At 47.3% G+C, this 18,687-nt stretch overlaps 2 protein-coding genes across 5 annotated transcripts; one reads left to right on the top strand and one right to left on the bottom strand.

Moving 5' to 3' along the window:
* Window positions 1-1,281: 1,281 nt before the first annotated feature.
* Window positions 1,282-3,298, top strand: TOMM22 (translocase of outer mitochondrial membrane 22). The gene is made up of 4 exons (XM_043882398.1): window positions 1,282-1,440; window positions 1,657-1,775; window positions 2,220-2,337; window positions 2,577-3,298. Exons 1-4 carry the CDS (start codon window positions 1,327-1,329, stop codon window positions 2,649-2,651), a joined length of 426 nt encoding a protein of 141 aa, XP_043738333.1. The 5' UTR covers window positions 1,282-1,326; the 3' UTR covers window positions 2,652-3,298.
* A 1,428-nt stretch (window positions 3,299-4,726) lies between these two features.
* Window positions 4,727-16,849, bottom strand: JOSD1 (Josephin domain containing 1). Of its 4 annotated transcripts, none has more exons than XM_043882394.1 (5): window positions 16,695-16,849; window positions 14,981-15,791; window positions 8,107-8,235; window positions 7,781-7,975; window positions 4,727-6,828 (listed from the first exon to the last, which is right to left on the bottom strand). In XM_043882394.1, exons 2-5 carry the CDS (start codon window positions 15,163-15,165, stop codon window positions 6,729-6,731), a joined length of 609 nt encoding a protein of 202 aa, XP_043738329.1. In that variant the 5' UTR covers window positions 15,166-15,791; window positions 16,695-16,849; the 3' UTR covers window positions 4,727-6,728. The 4 variants fall into 4 exon arrangements, with proteins under 4 accessions (XP_043738329.1, XP_043738326.1, XP_043738328.1 ...); XM_043882391.1 differs by lacking the exon at window positions 16,695-16,849 and adding an exon at window positions 16,123-16,473; XM_043882393.1 differs by lacking the exon at window positions 16,695-16,849 and adding an exon at window positions 16,139-16,473.
* Window positions 16,850-18,687: the final 1,838 nt, after the last annotated feature.

Raw genomic sequence — 18,687 nt, 5'->3', positions numbered from 1 at the left:
CTGAGAGTCTATGGTTCCATAGTCAGTTGGCTAAAGAGGTATATCAAATTACCCTCATGTTAATAACTTGTTGGGCACATTATAAAAATAAGCATTTTTATCCATTGTACAGACAAAAAATTAAAATTTGGAGAACGTGGAGAAAAGGACACTTCCATTTACTATTGTGAAAGTATATGATACTCTAATTCTGAGGGCAATGACCTGATCCCTAGCAAAATTTTAAATGTTCACACTTTTTGGCCAGATGCCATGATCTTAGGTTTTTTGTTTTTTCCAGTAGACATGTATGGATGTGAGAGCTGGATGATAAAAAAGGCTGAGCGCTGAAGAATTGATGCTTTTGAACTGTGGTGTTGGAGAAGACTCTTGAGAGTCCCTTGGACTGCGAGGAGATCCAACCAGTCCAACTAAAAGAAATCAACTCTGGATATTCATTGGAAGGACTGAAGCTAAAGCTCCAATACTTTGGCCACCTGATGCGAAGAATTGACTTACTGGAAAAGACCCTAATGCTGGGAAAGATTCAAGGTGGGAGGAGAAGGGGACGACAGAGGATGAGATGGTGAGGAGATGACAGAGGATGAGATGAGAGCATCACCAACTCGATGGACATGAGTTTGAGCAAGCTCCAGGAGTTGGTGATGGACAGGGACGCCTGGAGTGCTGCAGTCCGTGGGGTCGCAGAGTCAGACACGACTGAGTGAGTGAACAACTTTCTGTCCAGGAAACCCACTTCTAGAAATCCATCCTTCAAGAATACTTGCAGCAACCCTGAACCCTGTGCTGTGCCTCAGTCTCATTTCTAAAATGGGGGTAATAAAAATAAATAAATAAAATGGGGGTAATAGCACCTCAGTGGGTTGATGTGAGGATTAAACGAGCAACCACACACACCCGCCTTCGCACACACAAACGATGTCTGGTACTTGAGTGTTAACTCGCCTTTATGTTAATACATTGAGACTGTTAACTTCACGTTTTCCCAGAAGACCAATAAATCTCCAGCTCTCTAATTTTAAATGAAACTGGATTAGTGTTGGCTTAAGTGTGATATCTGGGAGGCTTGTTATTAATAAAATGCAGATTTCCAGGCTCACCCTAAGTCCACTGAACAGAATTACCGCGGGCACACCAGACTCTGCCCTAACAAATTTTCCAGGTGTGTCACGTTCCCTTCTGCCTTTTGAAGGCCGGTGAAGTCGATCCGCCAGAGGGCGGCGCTCTTCCCCAGTCGGCCAAGACCCGGCTCCCGGAAGAGCGGCTCTATCCGCCGCCGTCGCTGCACTCGCCTCTTCTTTTCCGCTTCCGGTGTCCCCCACAGCCATGGCCGCCGCCGCCGCCGCCGGCCCTGGGGCCCCCCTCTCCCCGGACGAATTGCTTCCGAAAGGCGATGCCGAGAAGCCTGAGGAAGAGCTGGAGGAAGACGACGACGAGGAGGTACTGAGAACCGCAGGGCAGGGAGGGGCTGGAAAGTGTGGGCAGGGAGTGGGGGTGTGGGGTCCGCGTGGTGCGGAATCTGGACGAAGGCGCGTCGCGGAGCCTGGAGAGGTCTCAGCGGAGGCGTCTCCGGGAGGCGGGGTGATGCCCTGCTGGGGCCGGGGTGTCCCGGCGTCGCCGCAGCTTCGGCCCATATCCACGCCTCCTCCACCACAGCTAGATGAAACCCTATCGGAGAGACTGTGGGGTCTGACGGAGATGTTCCCGGAGAGGGTCCGGTCCGCGGCTGGAGCCACTTTTGATCTTTCCCTCTTCGTGGCTCAAAAAATGTACAGGTAAGGGACAAGGGCCAAGATATTGGGATGTGCCTGGCGTGACCGAGGTGCCCTGAATGAACACGGGCTTTGGAAGCAGCAGACCTGGGTTGGAGGCCTCCTGGATCACTGACCTTGGATTGGTGCCACCCTAACCTTTCTTGGTCTCGATTTTCTCCTCTGTGAAGTGAGGATTGTTATCGCGTGGGGGTCTTTGTGAGGATCAGATTATGTGAGATAATGTGTAATAAAAGCAGCATTGTGAGAACTCAGTTCAGACTCTTATTACATATACAGCCCCCCAGAACTGCTCCTCCTGTTTCTGGCAGGAGTGCGGTGCAGGGTTGGGTAGAACACGTTTATCAAAAACATCGGTGTGTGCAAGGTGAGAGGTTTGGTTACTAGTTCGTTCTTGGGGAAGCTGTCTCTCTTTGTCTCGCCATCATGCTCATGCTCCCTGTGCAGGTTTTCCAGGGCAGCCTTGTGGATTGGAACCACTTCCTTCATGATCCTGGTTCTTCCGGTCGTCTTTGAAACTGAGAAGTTGCAGATGGAGCAACAGCAGCAGCTGCAGCAACGGCAGGTGAGCCCAGACCCTGGGCGTTTTGCCAGCAGTGGCGACACAAGTTTGTTTATTCCTCCAGTGCCGAAGTAGGGCAGTTAATGTGCCATGCAGGATTGGGATCTGGCCCAAGCCCTTTAGCTACCTGAGCATTGTTTTCACAACATTGTTTTCATAGACTTTGTCTGCCCAGACAGGTATGATGAAAATGAGACCCTTGGGTCTGTACAATGCCTTACACCCGTCCTTTTCTTTTCCAGATACTTCTAGGGCCTAATACAGGGCTGTCAGGAGGAATGCCTGGGGCTCTACCTTCACTTCCCGGAAAAATCTAGATTGCTACTGCTATATTTGAGCTGTCTTGGTGGAAGAAGTTTGAAAATTCAATAGTGTTTGAACTGCTGATTATTGGATTTTTTTTTTTTTTTAAACTTTGGCACATTGCTCTATAAACCTGGTGGCAGGAATTCTCCCCACATTGGCTCATGGAGAGACTCCTCACTTGCAGCTGTGCCCTCCACTGTCCTATTTCTTCTCTCCTCATGCTGATACCAGAGTGCAGCAACGCAGACGGTTACTCCAGCTCTGGCCACCCCACCCCCCTCACTAAATTACTCCTGGTGGAAGATCTCACAATTCCATTGCTGGGGTGGGAAACTGATGCTGTGGAGAAGGACGTGCCCCTGACCATTAACAATAGAATGGAGATGCTGGGGAAGGGTATGCACACAAGATAAAATACAAAATGCATTAATTACAGCTCTGCTGCAAAGCAGCCACTGTGAATTTCTGAAAGGATGGAGGGAGGGCTGGCAGCTTCAGCCACAAGATGGGGACTGGAGGACAGAGCAGGAGCTCATTTCCTCCAATATTTCGGCTGTTAGCCTTGTGTGTATATGTGTCTAAAAAGGAAAAAAAAAAAGTCAGTGCTCACTTTTTGTATTTAAATATTAAAAAAAGATGATTCCAACAACAAAAAAAAGTCTTCCAAGTGCTTGTGATACATACCTGGAGATGACTTAGACCGTTTTAGAAGGGCAAAGACGTCTTCTCTCACCTAAGCCAGCAGCACCATTTAATACCGATTGACCCCTAAAGGCCACAAAGGTGGAAAATTCCTCTTTGTCCAAGAACCTCTCCGAGTTCCAGCAGTCACTTTCAGGTCCGCCAACAGAGGATTGGGTTTATGTACTTGCACAGTCTACAGTGACGTTGTTTCAGTCATTAAGTAGTGTCTGACTCTTTGGGACCCCATGCACTGTAGCCTGCCAGGCTCCTCTGTCCATGGGATTTCCCGGGCAAGAATTCTGGAGGGGGTTGCCAAGATCTTCCTGACCCAGGGATCAAAAACTGCATTGAGAGGCAGATTCTCTAGTGGTTCAGTAGTTAAAGACTCTGCACTTCCACTGCAGGGGGTACAGGTTTGATCCCTGGTCAGGGAACTAAGATTCCACATGGCCATGCAGCAAATCCCAACCCCCCACCCCGCCCCCACCCAAAAAAAAATTATAAAGGACTTGTAAAGAGTGACAGTATTGATTTCTAGTCTGGGAGTAGGAAGGTTGCAAGTAGAACATCTTGGGTTTGTTTTTTTAAAAATACAGTTGACCCTTGAAAAATAAAGGGTTGGGGGGACTAACCCATCATGCAATCAAGTCTGTGCATTTCTTTTATCAGTGGCCCTCTGTGTGTCTTCAGTCCAGGTCGTGGTACTGTCGTATTCATTGAAAAAATTTCATGTATAGAGCAGACCCTTATAGTTCAAACCTGTGCTGTTTGAGGATCAACTGTAATTGCTGATGAGCTCTTGATGGTGAATCCAGTTGTAGCCCTATCTTTGAACTCTGTAGTTTCTCCACTTAACATACATTTTTATTGGCATTGTGCTAGTAACAATACTAAGCCTTTCATGTGGGTTGCTGGAACCGTATTGTACACATGAGGAGGTGGTAGTATTCTCATTTTACAGAAGACAGTCCCAGAAAGGTTAAATGATCTGCTCCAGGCTGAACAGAAAATGCCTGATCTGAATTCAAATCTAGACAGCCCTACTCAGAATCCTGCAATGTACTTGAGGTTGGGGCCTCCCAGGCCCTCCTGAAATACTGATCTACTTGTTAATCAGGGAAAAATATATCACTTGTCAGTAAGGAAAACTTGTACTTAGATGAAGGTTAGGGTTCTTCATGTTGTGGAGCCTAGTTTTTAGAAGTTAAATTGAGAAATGTCTTAGACTTCTGAGTCAAGTCGTACTTGGTGACTCATCTGGATTTTTGAAGTGAGAGGTTTGACCAAAACACAGTATGTCTCTAAAAGATGACTTAGAGCAGTTGTGAATGCCTTCTAAAACTAAAGTTCACTTTTTAAACTGTACATGGTTACAGAATTCAGACAGATGAAATTTATGTACGGAGTTTCCATTTTTAATATTTGGTTAAACAAAATACATCTTTTGTAAACAAACCCAGCACAAGGCCAACAAAAAGGAAAAGCAAGAGAAAAACAAAAAGCCTAGGGTTGCCCCTGACTAGGTGTCAGGGTCAGGCCTGCCCACTTCCTTAAAGGAAGTGGGGCTTTCTGCCCTCGGGCATCAGCATAGGTCCCTGTTCCTAAGCACCAGAATTGGATATGAACAGAGGAACCAGCCCTGAAATGGTTAAGCGTCTTTGCATATCCCATTGGCTTATGGACTCCAAGTGCATGAGGACTCCTTTGAAGTGCCATCTGCACAGGCCCAAGCAGACTGGTGGCGAGGAGTTTTCTCCTCCTCCCAGGAAATGGCTTACATCACTGACAGTGCCAATGGACCCAAGGTCCTGCTTGTGACAGTCAGCAAGGTTGGCTGTAACTTCTGGCTGGTGGTGGTTGGAATGTCATTGTGCAGGGGTGACGCGCTCCCTGTGGTGCCAAGCAGGTCTGGTGTAGAAAATGGTGCAGAAGAGACTGCGGCCACTTGCTGAGAGGGTGAAACGCAGTAGCTGCTTGGTGGCCTCTGTTACTCAGCGTTAAAAAAATGGCCTTGTGGGATTGAAGATACATGTGCAGAAAAAGTGCTGGTGTAAACATGCACTCCAGTCACAGTGGGGAGAAAGCCTCAGCTTCATCCCGTTAAGCTTGCTCAGGCTGGACATGCAAGCCCCAGGCTGGCTCTGCTGCTGGAGAGGAGCCTGGCCAGTGGGGCAGCTCGCAGACCTGCCAAGACCATTGATCTGTGAAGGGCTGGACAGGCCACCCCTGCCTGCCCCCTTGCCTTGAGACAACCATGGCCCCTTTGGTGACAGGCGGTGTAGTCTAACACTTATTTCTCCTCCTCTTGTTTTCCAAAGTTACCAGGAGAAAAGTGGCCTACAGCTATTTAAAGAGGTAGGGGTGGGTCAGTTCTCAGTTATCGGTAAAAGAAACTCCAGAGATGACAAACCCAGGTCCTAAGCAGGATGCACGTATCTACCCAGCGTGAGGGCTCTGCTTCTGGTCACCAGAATGACTCCAAGCCTAGGGCTTCTAATTCGAGCTGCTCCAAATCTCTGAGGGCTTAGCTTCACAATACTTCCCTTGCCCAACGCTGTCTCAAACTAGTAGAATTTGATGGTGAAGGCAGTCTTATTTTTTTCTGCTTTTACCGGGTGGGTCAGCTGGGAAAACTGCCCTTTGGCCTGTCTTGTGTCCCCAAACCTCCTAAACCAGTGCAGTGAAGTGGCAGAGACAATGCTGGAGTGAGGCAGACAGGCTGTCCGTGCCTGTCCCTAGCCTGGGTTTGGCCACATCCTCAGGTATCTAGCTCACCCTGTCATGTTAGAATACTGCAGGATTCAACCACCCGGCATGGAATATTAGAGAACTTTTCATTATAAAACTTCAAGGATGGTCATAAACCACTCTTAAAAATGGGGTCAGGGTGGCATAGAGGGTTGGAGACAGCATGCTGTACAGCTGCTGCAGTTAGGAGATGGTTTCCTGAGAGGCCTTTCTGCTCTGAGGCCTTCCAACCAGTCCTGTGGGCTTTGGACTTCGTGTTCAGACTCACTGGTTGCCAGGAAAGGGGAAGGGGAGGCAGCATCTCCAGGTGAGTCAGACAGAGCAGCAGTGAACTCCAGCAGAGCCTCTGTCAAGCCCTCATAGAAATGGGGAAAGGAAGCTAAGACCCACCTTTCTTTCTCTTTTACATAAAACCAAGGTCTCCACAGCTCGCCCTAAGCACACAGAGCTCCTACTTTCTTTTTCCAGGAGCAAGTAACGCTGGTTGGTTCTTGTAACAGTCCACATGTCTGTCCTATTGCACTGTCAAATTGGAGGGGACAAAAGACCCGATGAGATGTTTGGGGAAGTGGCAAGGGCAGACCCACGGTAGAGGCCACAGCACATCACAGAGGATTTCAGGGGGCTGAGGTGAGGGGAGGCTGGGCGGGACTGCATCACACATCAGCCCTCCAACTCTGATGGGCCTCCACCTCTTCTGGTACCACCAGCAGGAGTTCACAGTTCTTTCCTCGCAAATGATGTTTTAAAAATTTCCTACAGGAAAAAAAGGATAGATGAAAGAGAAAATGAAATGCTAGTAAATGGAGAAGGAAATGGCAACCCACTCCAGTACTCTTGCCTGGAAAATCCCATGGACAGAAGAGCCTGGTAGGCTACAGTCCATGGGGTCACAAAGAGTTGGATACGACTGAGTGACTTCACTTTCACTTTTCACTTTCACTTTCTCTAACCTGAAACAATGACCCAGGAGCCACTTGTTCTTTTTTATTCAGCTATCATTTCTAGGGAACATGATTTGTATATAACTTTGTTCTCAAGAAAAGTTAAGACTTGTGTCTTCTGAAGCATAAAAAAACAAAAGAAAAGAAAGAAATGCTAGTAAAATTGCAAATGCCAGTCTTGGGGCCACATGTTCACTGCCAGGCAGTAATCTTGTTATTTATACCCTTGGCAGTCCTGAACACAGTCTAGTCATCTTGTTCTTGGAACAGTCCACGTTTGGTTATCTCTCAATCTTTCCAGTTAAATTTCCAATCTGAATTTTTGCTCATCCTCATATATTACTGCCAACAGTAGCCAGTTCTGTGAGGAAGAGAGCCCCAAGTACTCTAAAAGGACTTCTAATTGTTAAAAAAAAAAAAAAGAAAACGTTTCTTCTTTGGTCCTAAGAAAATTTAGCCGTCTCTGGCCCAAATGTCTGTCTTCGTTTCTCTGAACTGGCAGCTATACTGTCACAACTGTCTAAGCTGGAGAATGTTACAAGGGCAGTCCCACCAAACCAGAAAGCCAGCATCCAAGGTAATGGCACTTCTCTACCAGGGGACTTAACATCCTCAGAGGCCATGGAAGATTCAGGTCTTTTAAATCTAAGACCCTATGATTCTAAGTAACAACAGGGAGAGGATCCACAGAGCTAGGAGTTTCACTTGCCTTGTCAAATACCAAAGGTAAGTTCAACTTGCCACTACACCAGCCACACAGGTACCTGAGCTCGCTCTCGCCTCCAATCCACTCGGGCATCTTCAGTTTGGAGTCGAGGTTGTAGTAGGCACCTCCCACCTCTCGAACACAGATCCAGTGCTGCCTTTTGAGTGGCAGCTTCAGGGGACCCCAGCACAGGCTGGAGGGCAGGTTCATGATGAAGCCCATAACGTTTGTGAGAGCAATGGCGCCGACATCCCTGCAGAACAGAAACAAAGTCAGGCTCCACGGTGTCAGCCGACTCCCCAGGATTCCCCGGCTGTAACCCCACCACTGGCTTCCTTTCCAGCTGAGTGCCAGATCCCTTCAAGTCAAGCCTGGTTCGATTACCTGCGCTTGTCCCACCAAACAGCTTCATAGCCTTTGGTCTGAAGTGCTGCCATAATGACGTTCACATCGTAGTTCCCATTTCCCAGCATGCTCTTCTTGTGGGGGGTCACCATGGTGTTTGGAGATAACCTGCAAATGTGACAGGAGGGAAGCTGAGATTGGCTGGACAGCCCAAGCCCTCCTGGCCCCACACTGGCAGGGACAGAAGACACTTTACACCACTGCCCCTGGAAGCCTGTTGCGGTCCACTCAAGTTAATGTAACCAGCTTTTACTAAAGTATTTTGTAGTATGGGCTCCTGCTGTCCTAGGGATTTATCTTTCTTTTGATGCAAAACGGTAATTCAGCAGTGGTGGCGCCTATCTGCCTGCCATTCAGAAAGTACGTCTATAGTGAATTCAATGGATATAAAGAAAGAAATCTCTCATTTATGAAATCCCCAGACTTCCCTTTTCTGAAATCTTCTTTGCTGATCTTCCTGTTTTACAGCCTTTTTTTTTTTTAACATTAGAAAATAGTATTTGATATTTTGATTTGCATGGATAATATCTGTCATTAGTTTTGTTTTTTACAATTTAAATGCTTCCTATTTAAGGCCTGCATACTTGGTAATTGTTAATGATTAAATACTCAAAGGCCTACACACAGGTAACATCAATGTATGAACAGGGGCCACAGGGAAAGCAATTAAAAACAGCATTAAACTGAAATGTATGAACCACCTAAAGGTATTCCAAATATACACGTGTGTGAAATACTGGAATTTGAAAGAAAATACACCAATTGAAAAATATTTTTGCCACCAGACAAATAAAACTCAACTGCAGTCTGGTTCACCCGCTGGCTTTAAGCCATCTTTGGGTCAGGCCTCTTTAGCCACTCCTCCATAGTCAGATAAGGTCAGATCTGGAGACATTTCTGATCTTATTAATTTGCTTTCGCAGGCTGCGCAGGCCAGGACCTGTGGAAAGGCAGGGGCAGCACACCTTGTGAGTTCCTCAGGAATACAGGTGGAGAGCAGCTATCTAGGAGGTTGCTAACTGCCATCTCCAGAAGAGAATCAGATCTTGCAGTCAACTCTAAAAACTTAAGAGATCTTAGACTCTACACACAGCAACCATACTGGTATTTTTCCAAAATACTCTTGCCACTGCTTAAACCCTAGGCTCCCAAAGCACTTAAATACAATCTAAATGACATTGGCGGGTCTGTAAGACCCTTAGGGTTCTGCTGACCTCATCACTACCTCGCAGCACAAAGACCTTCTGTCTACCACCTGGACACACAAGCCCTTTCTCTCTTTCAGGCCTCTGCGCTCGCTCACTGTCTCTGATGTCTGAAATGCTCTTCCCCTACATCTCCACTTGGTCTGCTCCTCATTATGTGGGTCTCAAGTGTTACTGCCCTAGAGACCTTTTCTGACCAGCCAACCTTTACTTTCTCCCAGTCATTTCCTCTTACATCCACCTGCTCTAATTTAATTACAGGTTACTATTGGACATGTTTTCTGACTTGCCTGTGGGCTAATAAGAGGAAAGGCCAGCCAAGTCCCTTGGCTTGGGTCTAAAATGTAGCTTGATAGGATATAAAGGCTCTCAGTGCATTCTTGGGCACTTGGATTAAAAGAGAAAGCCTATGGAAGAAAGCCTATCTCAAGATATATCAAGTTGCTTTCCTTCACCAACTTTTCAATAGCTTCTCAATCCCTTCAGTGAAGTCTCCAGCCAGTAGATGCATGAAGATTCCCGCAGAGAAACTGCCGAGTCCTCCACCTGTTACCACCTGACTACCCCCAGGCTGGAACCTCAGTGCTGTGCTGTCCCCTCAGTGTGTTCCCAAAGGATCACAGAAGGTGCTCAACACAGTAGCTCAATCAATCAAGTAAACAGGTTTCCTGCAGGATTCCTTGACGCCCCTAAAATGCTAATATTTACCTTGAGTCTCCAGGAGACAGAGGTTGGTGGTGGGTTGGGAGGGCGGTGATAAAAGGTTTCAGTTCCCAGACATCCTTGACTGCACAGTTTTTTGAAGTGCATCTCCGAGGACTAGAGTTTCCAAGGGCTTCCCCTTGTCCTGCATCTTGTCTCAGATTCAAACCCTTGCCTAGTCTATTCCTACTCTCTCCCCCTAACTGGAGGCCCCTCATCTCACACCTGGATATTTTGAAACAGGTTCCTAAATTGACCTCCGTGCTTCCGAACACTCCTTCCACCTACTCAGCCTGTATGTTCCTGCCACATCATTCACCAAAGCGTCATTTCAATTACTCACATAAGAACTGCCAATGGCACCAGTTGCCTCGCGGCCAACTCCAACCCTCCCAGCCCCACCTGACCTGCTGTTTCCCTTTCATTGGGCTTAGTGTACTTCAGGTACCATGGCCATGTGGCCTCTCTTCTTTATCCTAGTCCTTGTTCCAAGCTAAATCCTAAAGCTTCTTCAAGTTCCACCTAACACCCAACCTCTTCCATGAAATCCTTCTTGACTCCAATGTAGTAGGAAAAAAAGAGGACAATCTAGAGGACCACACATATTTGAGTTCACATCCAAGCAGCATCAGTATCAATTTTGAGATTTAATCTCCACGCCTGTTAGCTTACCGGTAAATGTGGAACTATTCCTATCTTATGGGACCACTGAAGAATTCGGTTATTTCACACTTGTCCAGTGAAATAGCCAATGGAGGAGTGGCTACATAAATAAATTCCCAAAGTGAAGGCGTGACTATATCTCTAATAGCTGGGCACTAGCAACTGAATAACCATGTGTGTGCCAAACCAATCAATATAGGAAAGGCCAAGAATGGTTTCCATCTCAATCCTAGAGGAGAGGTCATTTGAATAAGTGAATCCAGGGACTTCCCTGGTGGTCCAGTGGTTCAGACTCTGTGCTTCCTGTGCAGGGGCATGGGTTCAATCCCTGGTTGGGAAACTAAGCTGCCGCAGGCTGGGTGCAGCCAAAAAAAAAAAGGTAAAAATTTTTTTGAAGAAGTGGGATCTATCCATTGTGCCCATTAAACCAGTACTTGTTTTTACTTTAATAATCAGGTGCCCACTGTGTTAGCTACTGTTAAGAGATTTATCACGTAATCCTTCCAACAATCTTGAGATTAACCCCACAGTGTAAACAAGGAAGCTGAGGTACAGAGGTCAGCATGGCTTGTACAGTCATATACAGCTAGTGAGTAGCAGAGCTAGGAATCCACCTCTAAACCTAAGCTACACTCAACAGTCTCCTGGATACGTCAACACATGCTCCCGCTGAATCCCATGGGAAATCTACTTTGTCTCAGTGGAATGTCTTCTTGAGATTCCTTGGCAAACTCCTGTTAAAGACTGTCTTAATTATTCCCACAGAGATTCTGCACTATACACTAGCCTCTCATTTTTGTCACCAAGGCAGAGGTAAGAGCCATGAGACGTGAAGTCATCCACAAGTGAGAAGATGGGTTCTACTCTAGTTTTCCACTGATGTCTGTGTCCTCAGTTAAGCCTCTGGTCCTCTCTTGTGGTTACCACTGTGTTTGTCTAAGGTGATGCTTCAGGTTTCAATGAAAAAGAGATATGGAGACATTTCATCAAGATTTCTTTTCTCTCAATTTTTTCCTTTTTATCAGTTCTGAAGAGGTGTGACCTTAGAAAATATGGCTCAGTACCTCCTGATGTGTTTTTAAATTTTTAGATACATAAAGCACAGATTACAAGGCCAGGCACACCGAAGGATTCTGTAGGTGACAGCGATGAGGAGGAGGAGTCGGCCTGGCCCTTGGATAAGAAAATTTAAATCTCCAGAGGTTAATACTCAACAACACGTTTTCTCAGTTGGCAAACACCATACCTTTAAATGTGGCTCCTTCCTTTAAATGTGCGCTCAGGGACTTTTTAATGGGGCGCAGGAGGGCTTCTTTGTGGAAGAGGATGTTCACCAGTATCTATACTCCCTCACAGTTTGATCTTTTCTCCACTTCAGTTGTTCATCCTTTCCAAACCAACAACCTCTCTGCTATTACAACCGTGACCACTATCTTCAAATCCTGGACTGAGCCTGTCACATCTGGCTGTCTCTCCCCTGTTTCTGTGTTGCTGTCATTAGCTTAGTTCTTTCCAAATCCCTATTCATTCCCATTTCAACCATGAGTCATCATCTCATATGCACAACTGCGCTGAAACTCCACCCTGCTTTTGTATTTCTTCTACCTGGCTAGAATTCAACTGCAGGGATGAACTTCCTCTCAACAAATGGCATTAATTAAAAACTTTTCCCCATTTCTACCATTTATCAACCACATCTTCAAAACAGCACAGAACTTTAGATTTGGGAATTTAAAATTATCTAGTTAACATTACTGTCAACATTACTCTTCTGCTAAGATCCAAACAGATTATCTTTTTCCCTTTAAACTGCTCTAAATTCCAAAGTTCTAATTCACTTAAATCTATTCTCAAGCTGGGTCAGTGTACAGTTCTGAGCTGTATTACTTCTCTGTGGCTAAGTCTTGTTCAGCTTGCTTTCTTTACAGTGCCGAGTGGTGCCTGGCACACTGCAGGCAACTGGTAATGTTTGCTTAAAAAATTCCATCCTCTCTCCCTCACCTCTTCTCCCTTTGTTGTTGTTATTTTTTTTTCCCTCTGATCCCTTTCACACTTCTTTGTTTCTGTGTATCCACACAGAATCTTCCCACAGTAAATACTCTGTACAGAATGCCACCTCTGGAGTGGTAGGGTACAAATATTCTTTTACGTGCTGATCTGCTATTACTTTGAGATGGACATTTACATCACACTGATAGGTAACTGGAGAATGCAGTACAACTTGCTGAAGCTTCAAAAGCCAGGAACAGAAGTTTGGTTCTATGTGAGTTTAGCAAATATTTAGCATTCTTTCAATCGGGGAAAACACAGCTGAGAGAGTCCTGCTATTATCTACAGACAGGTTATAATCACAGTCCACATCTTCAGACCCAGGCCCAACTTTCTACAAGAGTGAGCAGCTACTGACAATTGCTCTGACATCCCTTCCCAATATTCAGGAAGGAGCAGGGCAGTTAGGAAAGCAGGTCCTCCATTCACAAAGCTTGGGTCCAAATCCTGCGATTAATAGGTCTGTTCCCTCATCTGGAAAAATGAGAAGTAACAGGACCTACCTCATAAGATGGGTGTCAGGAGCAAGTTAACACAAGGAAAGCACTCAGAACAGTGCTCTGCACAGAGTGAGTACTCATCTGTGTTAGTGATTATCATCATGTTGACCTGGGCCAAATTTATCGAAGTGAAAAACTTCTGAATGGACACACAGAATCTTGAAATTGACTTTTACTAAAGAGTGAAACTGGGTAAATTGCTTAAGGTGAATTCTGGTTTCCTAGGATCACTCCTGATAAGGTTGTAAGGTTGTCAGAGTTCAAAGCCTAAGCACATTCAAGCACTCAGGGTCTTTTCCTTCTCCCAAGTCTTCGATTAGGAAATAATTTGCAAATATTCAATCAGGAGTAGAAGATGTATTAATGGCTGGCCAAAAGGAAGCAGTCTAAAGGACTGGCCTCCAGCAATCTGAGACAAATTATCTCATCTCCCAGGGCCCTATTTCCTGAAGAGAGTTCATTCTACTTGCCAGGTAATGGCTATGATGCAAAGGACACATTTGCCCTGCTAAGGCATTACTATGGCTATTATTGACCTTGGAAAATAATTACTCTCATTATAACTTCCTCAGCACACCAAGATTAACATTCTTTTAAGAAAGGGCCTATGGTTCTTTCAGGGTAAATGGTCCATACCTATGCTTCAAACATCACCCCAGACAGCTTGCTCTCAATTGTAATTCAGGCCCTCCTGGGGCCATAATTTCATCTCTGAATGGAGTCAGAGAAGGATCTTCTGTAACTGCTAATATGCACCACTTGAAGAATTCCTGAGCTCTCTCCACACTGAGAACTGAGCAGGATAACTCTTTAGAAGCCGGAGTAGTGAGACAGGCTCACTGCCAAAGCTGCTATGGACTGCAGTCATGCTGCTGTGTTCATCCAGACACTGCAGAACCATCTCTCAAACTCTTTGAGAGAAAAATTTTAAAACATCAAAGCCGAGAGAAAACAGCTGAACTTTTATCAACCTGTCGGGTAGCACTTTGCAAAGTGGATAAGAAAGGCCATCTGGAATGAAGTAGAAAGGGGAGGGGACCTAGAGTCAGCTTCAAATTATAGCTTTGCTACTTCAAAGCTGCTTGGACAAATTACCTGACCTCTCCCCTTCTCTTTCTTTATCAGTTAAATAGAGACAGTAAATCAACTAAGAGAGCTAAACAAAACACCATATAAAAAGCACCAAGGCCAGCACACGGCTTCACAGAGAAGCTGAGTATTGTGCATGAACTTTCTTATGGAACCCAACATTTCAACTCTGTTGACAGGTGATTGAGTGTGTACGTATCTGGTTCCCCTTCTAGACTCTTAAACTCCTTGAGGGCAGGACTTGAGCGGCATTAATATCATAGTGGTCAACAGCACAGCAACAAACCTGGATTTAAGCTTGGTTTCATTTCTTGTTATGTTACCTTGGGCAAATTACTCAACTTCTCTGAGCCCTGTCCACAAAATGGTAATAACTACACATTCCAATGGACTGTAGAGGGGATCACTTGAGATACCACCACTGAGGCTCTTAGCACTGTGCCTAGCCCACTGTAGGTGCTCAGTAAATGGTGCTGATTATTCTCTTTCCCATTCCTGTGTCCCTTATACCTGCTAACAGCATCTAGCTAATAAGATGTGTTAGTTTGAAGGTTTATGCAGCAGAGAAGTTGCCCCGTGTACAGAAACTCAGAAAGAGCAAAAACTATACGTATAAAGACCCCAACGAGAAGGGGAGGTCCCTACCTCTGGAAAATCTCTTGTAGCGTTTCCCGGGTGAAGGCATTGCTGTCCTGGAAGACGTTATTGAGGGCGTGCAGAGCACAGAGCTCCCTGCGCTGTTTCTCATGGTAGATTTGTGGGGGTGCTGCCTGGGGCAGCTCCAATGATTCAGATTTGACCTTGTCTCCTTTCCATGGCACGCAACTCATGTTTTTCCTTTTAGGTTCCAGAGAGGGCTAAAAACACCCCACCCTTCCCTCCTGAGGAGGAATGTAAGCTTCTCAGTCTTTTGAGAATTCCTGAGGTCCACCTTACTTTCTGGTGTCCATGATTTATGCTTTGTCACGAGGAGAAGAAAAGGTTGGACTCAAAAGGAAAAATAATCCCCCTCTTCTCAACAGAAAGATAACTTTTGGATTAGTGTATTTCGCCGCCACTGTCAAAGTGCAGAAGTTTTAAAAAACCATGTAAAATCAAAGACCTTGTTTTCCTTCTTCCACCCCCTCCAAAAAAACCCAACGATTTTCTTGCTGTATTTTCTCTCTGCAAATGCCAATCAGGCCTCAAGGCAGGAGGACCGAATGGAATCGGTCACATCGCTCCTTTTCTTCCATTTCTTTGGAACCACGAAGCCACTGGCTCGGGAGACAAGGCCTAAGCGGCAGATAAAACACAAATTTCGAGCAGCTAACGAGGGCCGACCGGTGTGGGTTCGCGGGCCCTGCTGCGGCCTCGGGGGAGGCTCTCCATCCTCTCGGGTGCGGCGGGACCTCGAGGGGCCGAGACGGACGCAGCTCCTTCGGAAAGCGCGAACTCTCACCCTCTCGACGCAGCCCTACGGAGGAGACAACTCCTGTCAGCTTCGGCGGTCGTGCGGGCCACGGCGGAGGACCGGGCTGCCCCGGGAAGCGGCGCGGCGGGTCCGGCCCCGGCCCCAGCCCCAGTCCCGGCCCCAGGGAAGGTCCTTCGCGGCGACGCTCAGGCCAGTCAGGGGTGGGGCCGGACAGCTCTCCTCGCTCTCGGGGGCCTGGGCCCACCCAGCTCGCAGCCCCCACTCCAACCTCCCCGCCCGTCACGTGAGTGCAAAAACCGAGCCGCCCTCCCACCGCTCCCCTAACCCCGGTCCCCGCGCCGCCCGGACAGCCTGCCGCCGCTCGCCCCCTCACCGCTGCAGGACGCCACCTGGAGCTGCGGGCCGCCACCTGGGCCGCGCTCGGGGCAAGCGGGCGGGCGGGCAGGCGAGCGCACGCACCTGAGCCCGACGTCAGCGACCCCCGCCCGGCGCGTGCTCCGGAAACGCCCTCCTGCGCCGTCTCCCCGCTCCCGCCCCGCCGCGGCGTCACATCTGACGTCAGCCTGACGTCAGCGGCGCCGGCTTTGAGGCCGTGGCGGCGGTTCCGTTGACGGGGTGCGGGCTGCGTTGGGGCTCCTGCGGGTGCAGGGTTGGGAGTTCGGCGGCCGCGGTAGCCCCGGCGGCGGCGGCAGTAGCTCGCCGCGGGTAGAGCTAAGTGCCGGGTTCCTCGGCTCTGTTCCTTCCGGGGCTGGGCTGGCCAGGCGGCCCGGCGAGTCCCGCCCTGGTGCCTGTTCCGCCCTTCGCTTCCCCGTCCCTCCCCTGGGCGTCGGCTCCGTTCCAAGGCGGCGACCCGGCCCGCGGCTGTAATTTAGCGGCTCTTCCCACCCGCTCTTTCTGACCGGGATTTTGGGGCTGAGTGCTTGCGCGAACCCGGACTAGTCTTACCTGCGCCGATCGTTTTATGTTTATCTAGCACGCCGTTTACCAGGTGATTTCATAGCACTTTATTGACGCTGTCGGGCGCAGATTTTCTTGGTTAGTGGGCCCGACCGCCGTCGCTTTCCAGGAGCTCCTGCGTGCTAAGTTCCCTGCCGTGAGCAGAGTTTGAAGTGGTATAGAGCCGTATTTCAGTTCCTTGGTGTCGAATTTCGGCTTGCTACTCACAGACCCACCGTCCTTTTGCCTTCAGGTTCCCGTCTGGTCCGTGGTGGCGGCCATAGAGTTTTCCTCTGAATTTTCTCTAGGTCTATCTTGAGAGCAGTGTGTGTGTCAGGAAGATGAACTCAGTCCCGCATAAATCTCCGCCCCCCCCCCGCTTTTTTTTTTTCCTTTTTGGATTTTTGTTAAGAAAATTCGAAAAACAATTTAAAAAATAACGATTCAGTTATTTCTTTAATCCTGCTTCAACAGAACTCACTGTTAAAACACAAAATTCAACTGAGTAAATTTGAAAATCTAATTGGGTTATTAAACAACTCACGTATCTGGCAGCACCCCAGCTAGTAAATAGAAAGGTGCTCCTAGAAGTTGTGCAAAATTGAAGGTATTTAATAGAATAAAGTGGATTGTATCGCTGGAAGGGCACATTCCCTTATAGGAAGGCAAGGGTCTTATCAGGCAGATTAGCTCAGTAGTGATTAGTTAAAGATTCTACTCCTGATAGAGGCTGAAACTGCAGTTTAGTTAGGTGTTAAATCTTGGCTGGGCTTAACACAAGTGATATCTTCCCAGATGGTGCGGTGGTAAAAAATCTGCCTCCAGATTTTGGAGGCATTCCAAATTTGCACTCCAGTGCAAGAGAAGCAAGAGGTCTGGGTTTTGAGCTCTGGGCCGGGAAGATTCCCTGGAGTAAGAAATGGCAACCCACTCCAGTATTTTTGTCTGGAAAATTTCGTGGACAGGAGCCTGGTGGGCTACAGTTCATGGGGTTGCAAAGAGACATGACTGAGCATGCACCCACAAGTGACTGTATTTGAGGCTTGTTTCTTTTTAACAACTCCATTACACCAAACAGATTAGCACTTAGCAGGTGTGTGCCTTAGCCCAACCTATGTGGTTGGGAGTCCTCTGCCCTGATGGACACAACTTTTGAACTTTTTATAATTTGTAAGTCACCTAAGGATTACAGTTATATTTGCATAAGATTCGTTATTGAGGCTTGCAAGCACTTCTAAGTGCTTTACTTATATTAGCTGATTTACTTCAAACTATCCTGTTAAGTAGGAGAAGGCAATGGCAACTCATTCCAGTACTCTTGCCTGGAAAATCCCATGGGCAGAGGAGCCTGGTGGGCAGCAGTCCATGGGGTCGCAAAGAGTTGGACACAACTGAGCGACTTCACTTTCACTTTTCACTTTCATGCATTGGAGAAGGAAATGGCAACCCACTCCAGTGTTCTTGCCTGGAGAATTCCAGGGACTGTGGAGCCTGGTGGGCTGCTGTCTATGGGGTCACACAGAGTCGGACACGACTGAAGCGACTTAGGAGCAGCAGCAGCAGCATCATGTTAAGTTCGTACTTCTCCTTGTGCTGACAACTGAAGCACAGAGAGATTAACTTGTTTGAGGTCACATAGTAAGTAGTGGACCTAGGATTTGAACCTAGGTTCTAACCGGTTTTCAGAAAAAGGATGTAAACATAAGGAATTCCTTCTCTAAAATGTGATTTCAGATTCTTAAAGAAGTACGTTCTCAGGTGGTCCAGTGGTTAAGAATTTGGCTTACAATGCAGGGGACACCAGTTCAAGCCCTGGTCTGGGAAGATCCCATATGCCACAGGGCAGGTAAGTCCGTGAGCTGCAACTACTGAAGCTGGTGCTCCGCTTCAAGAGAAGCCAAGGCAATGGGAAGCCTGTGCACCGCAACTAGAGAAAGCCTGAGAGCAGCAATGAAGACACAGCACAGCCACACATAAACAAACAAACAAAAAAAGACCTGGC

The sequence above is a fragment of the Cervus elaphus genome, chromosome 22 (assembly GCF_910594005.1).
Source record: "Cervus elaphus chromosome 22, mCerEla1.1, whole genome shotgun sequence".
Taxonomy (NCBI): Eukaryota; Metazoa; Chordata; class Mammalia; order Artiodactyla; family Cervidae; genus Cervus; species Cervus elaphus.
Note: the sequence above shows the minus strand (reverse complement) of the source record. Positions and strands in the feature narration are given on the sequence as shown.

Excerpts from the sequence above, each read along its gene's own strand:
- JOSD1 (XM_043882394.1), bottom strand. The coding sequence starts at position 15,165 with ATGAGTTGCGTGCCATGGAAAGGAGACAAGGTCAAATCTGAATCATTG. Across the intron at positions 8,236-14,980 it reads CTACAAGAGATTTTCCAGAG|GTTATCTCCAAACACCATGG; the intron begins GTAGGGACCTCC and ends TCACATTTGCAG. Across the intron at positions 7,976-8,106 it reads GTTTGGTGGGACAAGCGCAG|GGATGTCGGCGCCATTGCTC; the intron begins GTAATCGAACCA and ends TCTGTTCTGCAG.
- TOMM22 (XM_043882398.1), top strand. The coding sequence starts at position 1,327 with ATGGCCGCCGCCGCCGCCGCCGGCCCTGGGGCCCCCCTCTCCCCGGAC. Across the intron at positions 1,441-1,656 it reads AGGAAGACGACGACGAGGAG|CTAGATGAAACCCTATCGGA; the intron begins GTACTGAGAACC and ends CCTCCACCACAG. Across the intron at positions 2,338-2,576 it reads AGCAGCTGCAGCAACGGCAG|ATACTTCTAGGGCCTAATAC; the intron begins GTGAGCCCAGAC and ends TTTCTTTTCCAG.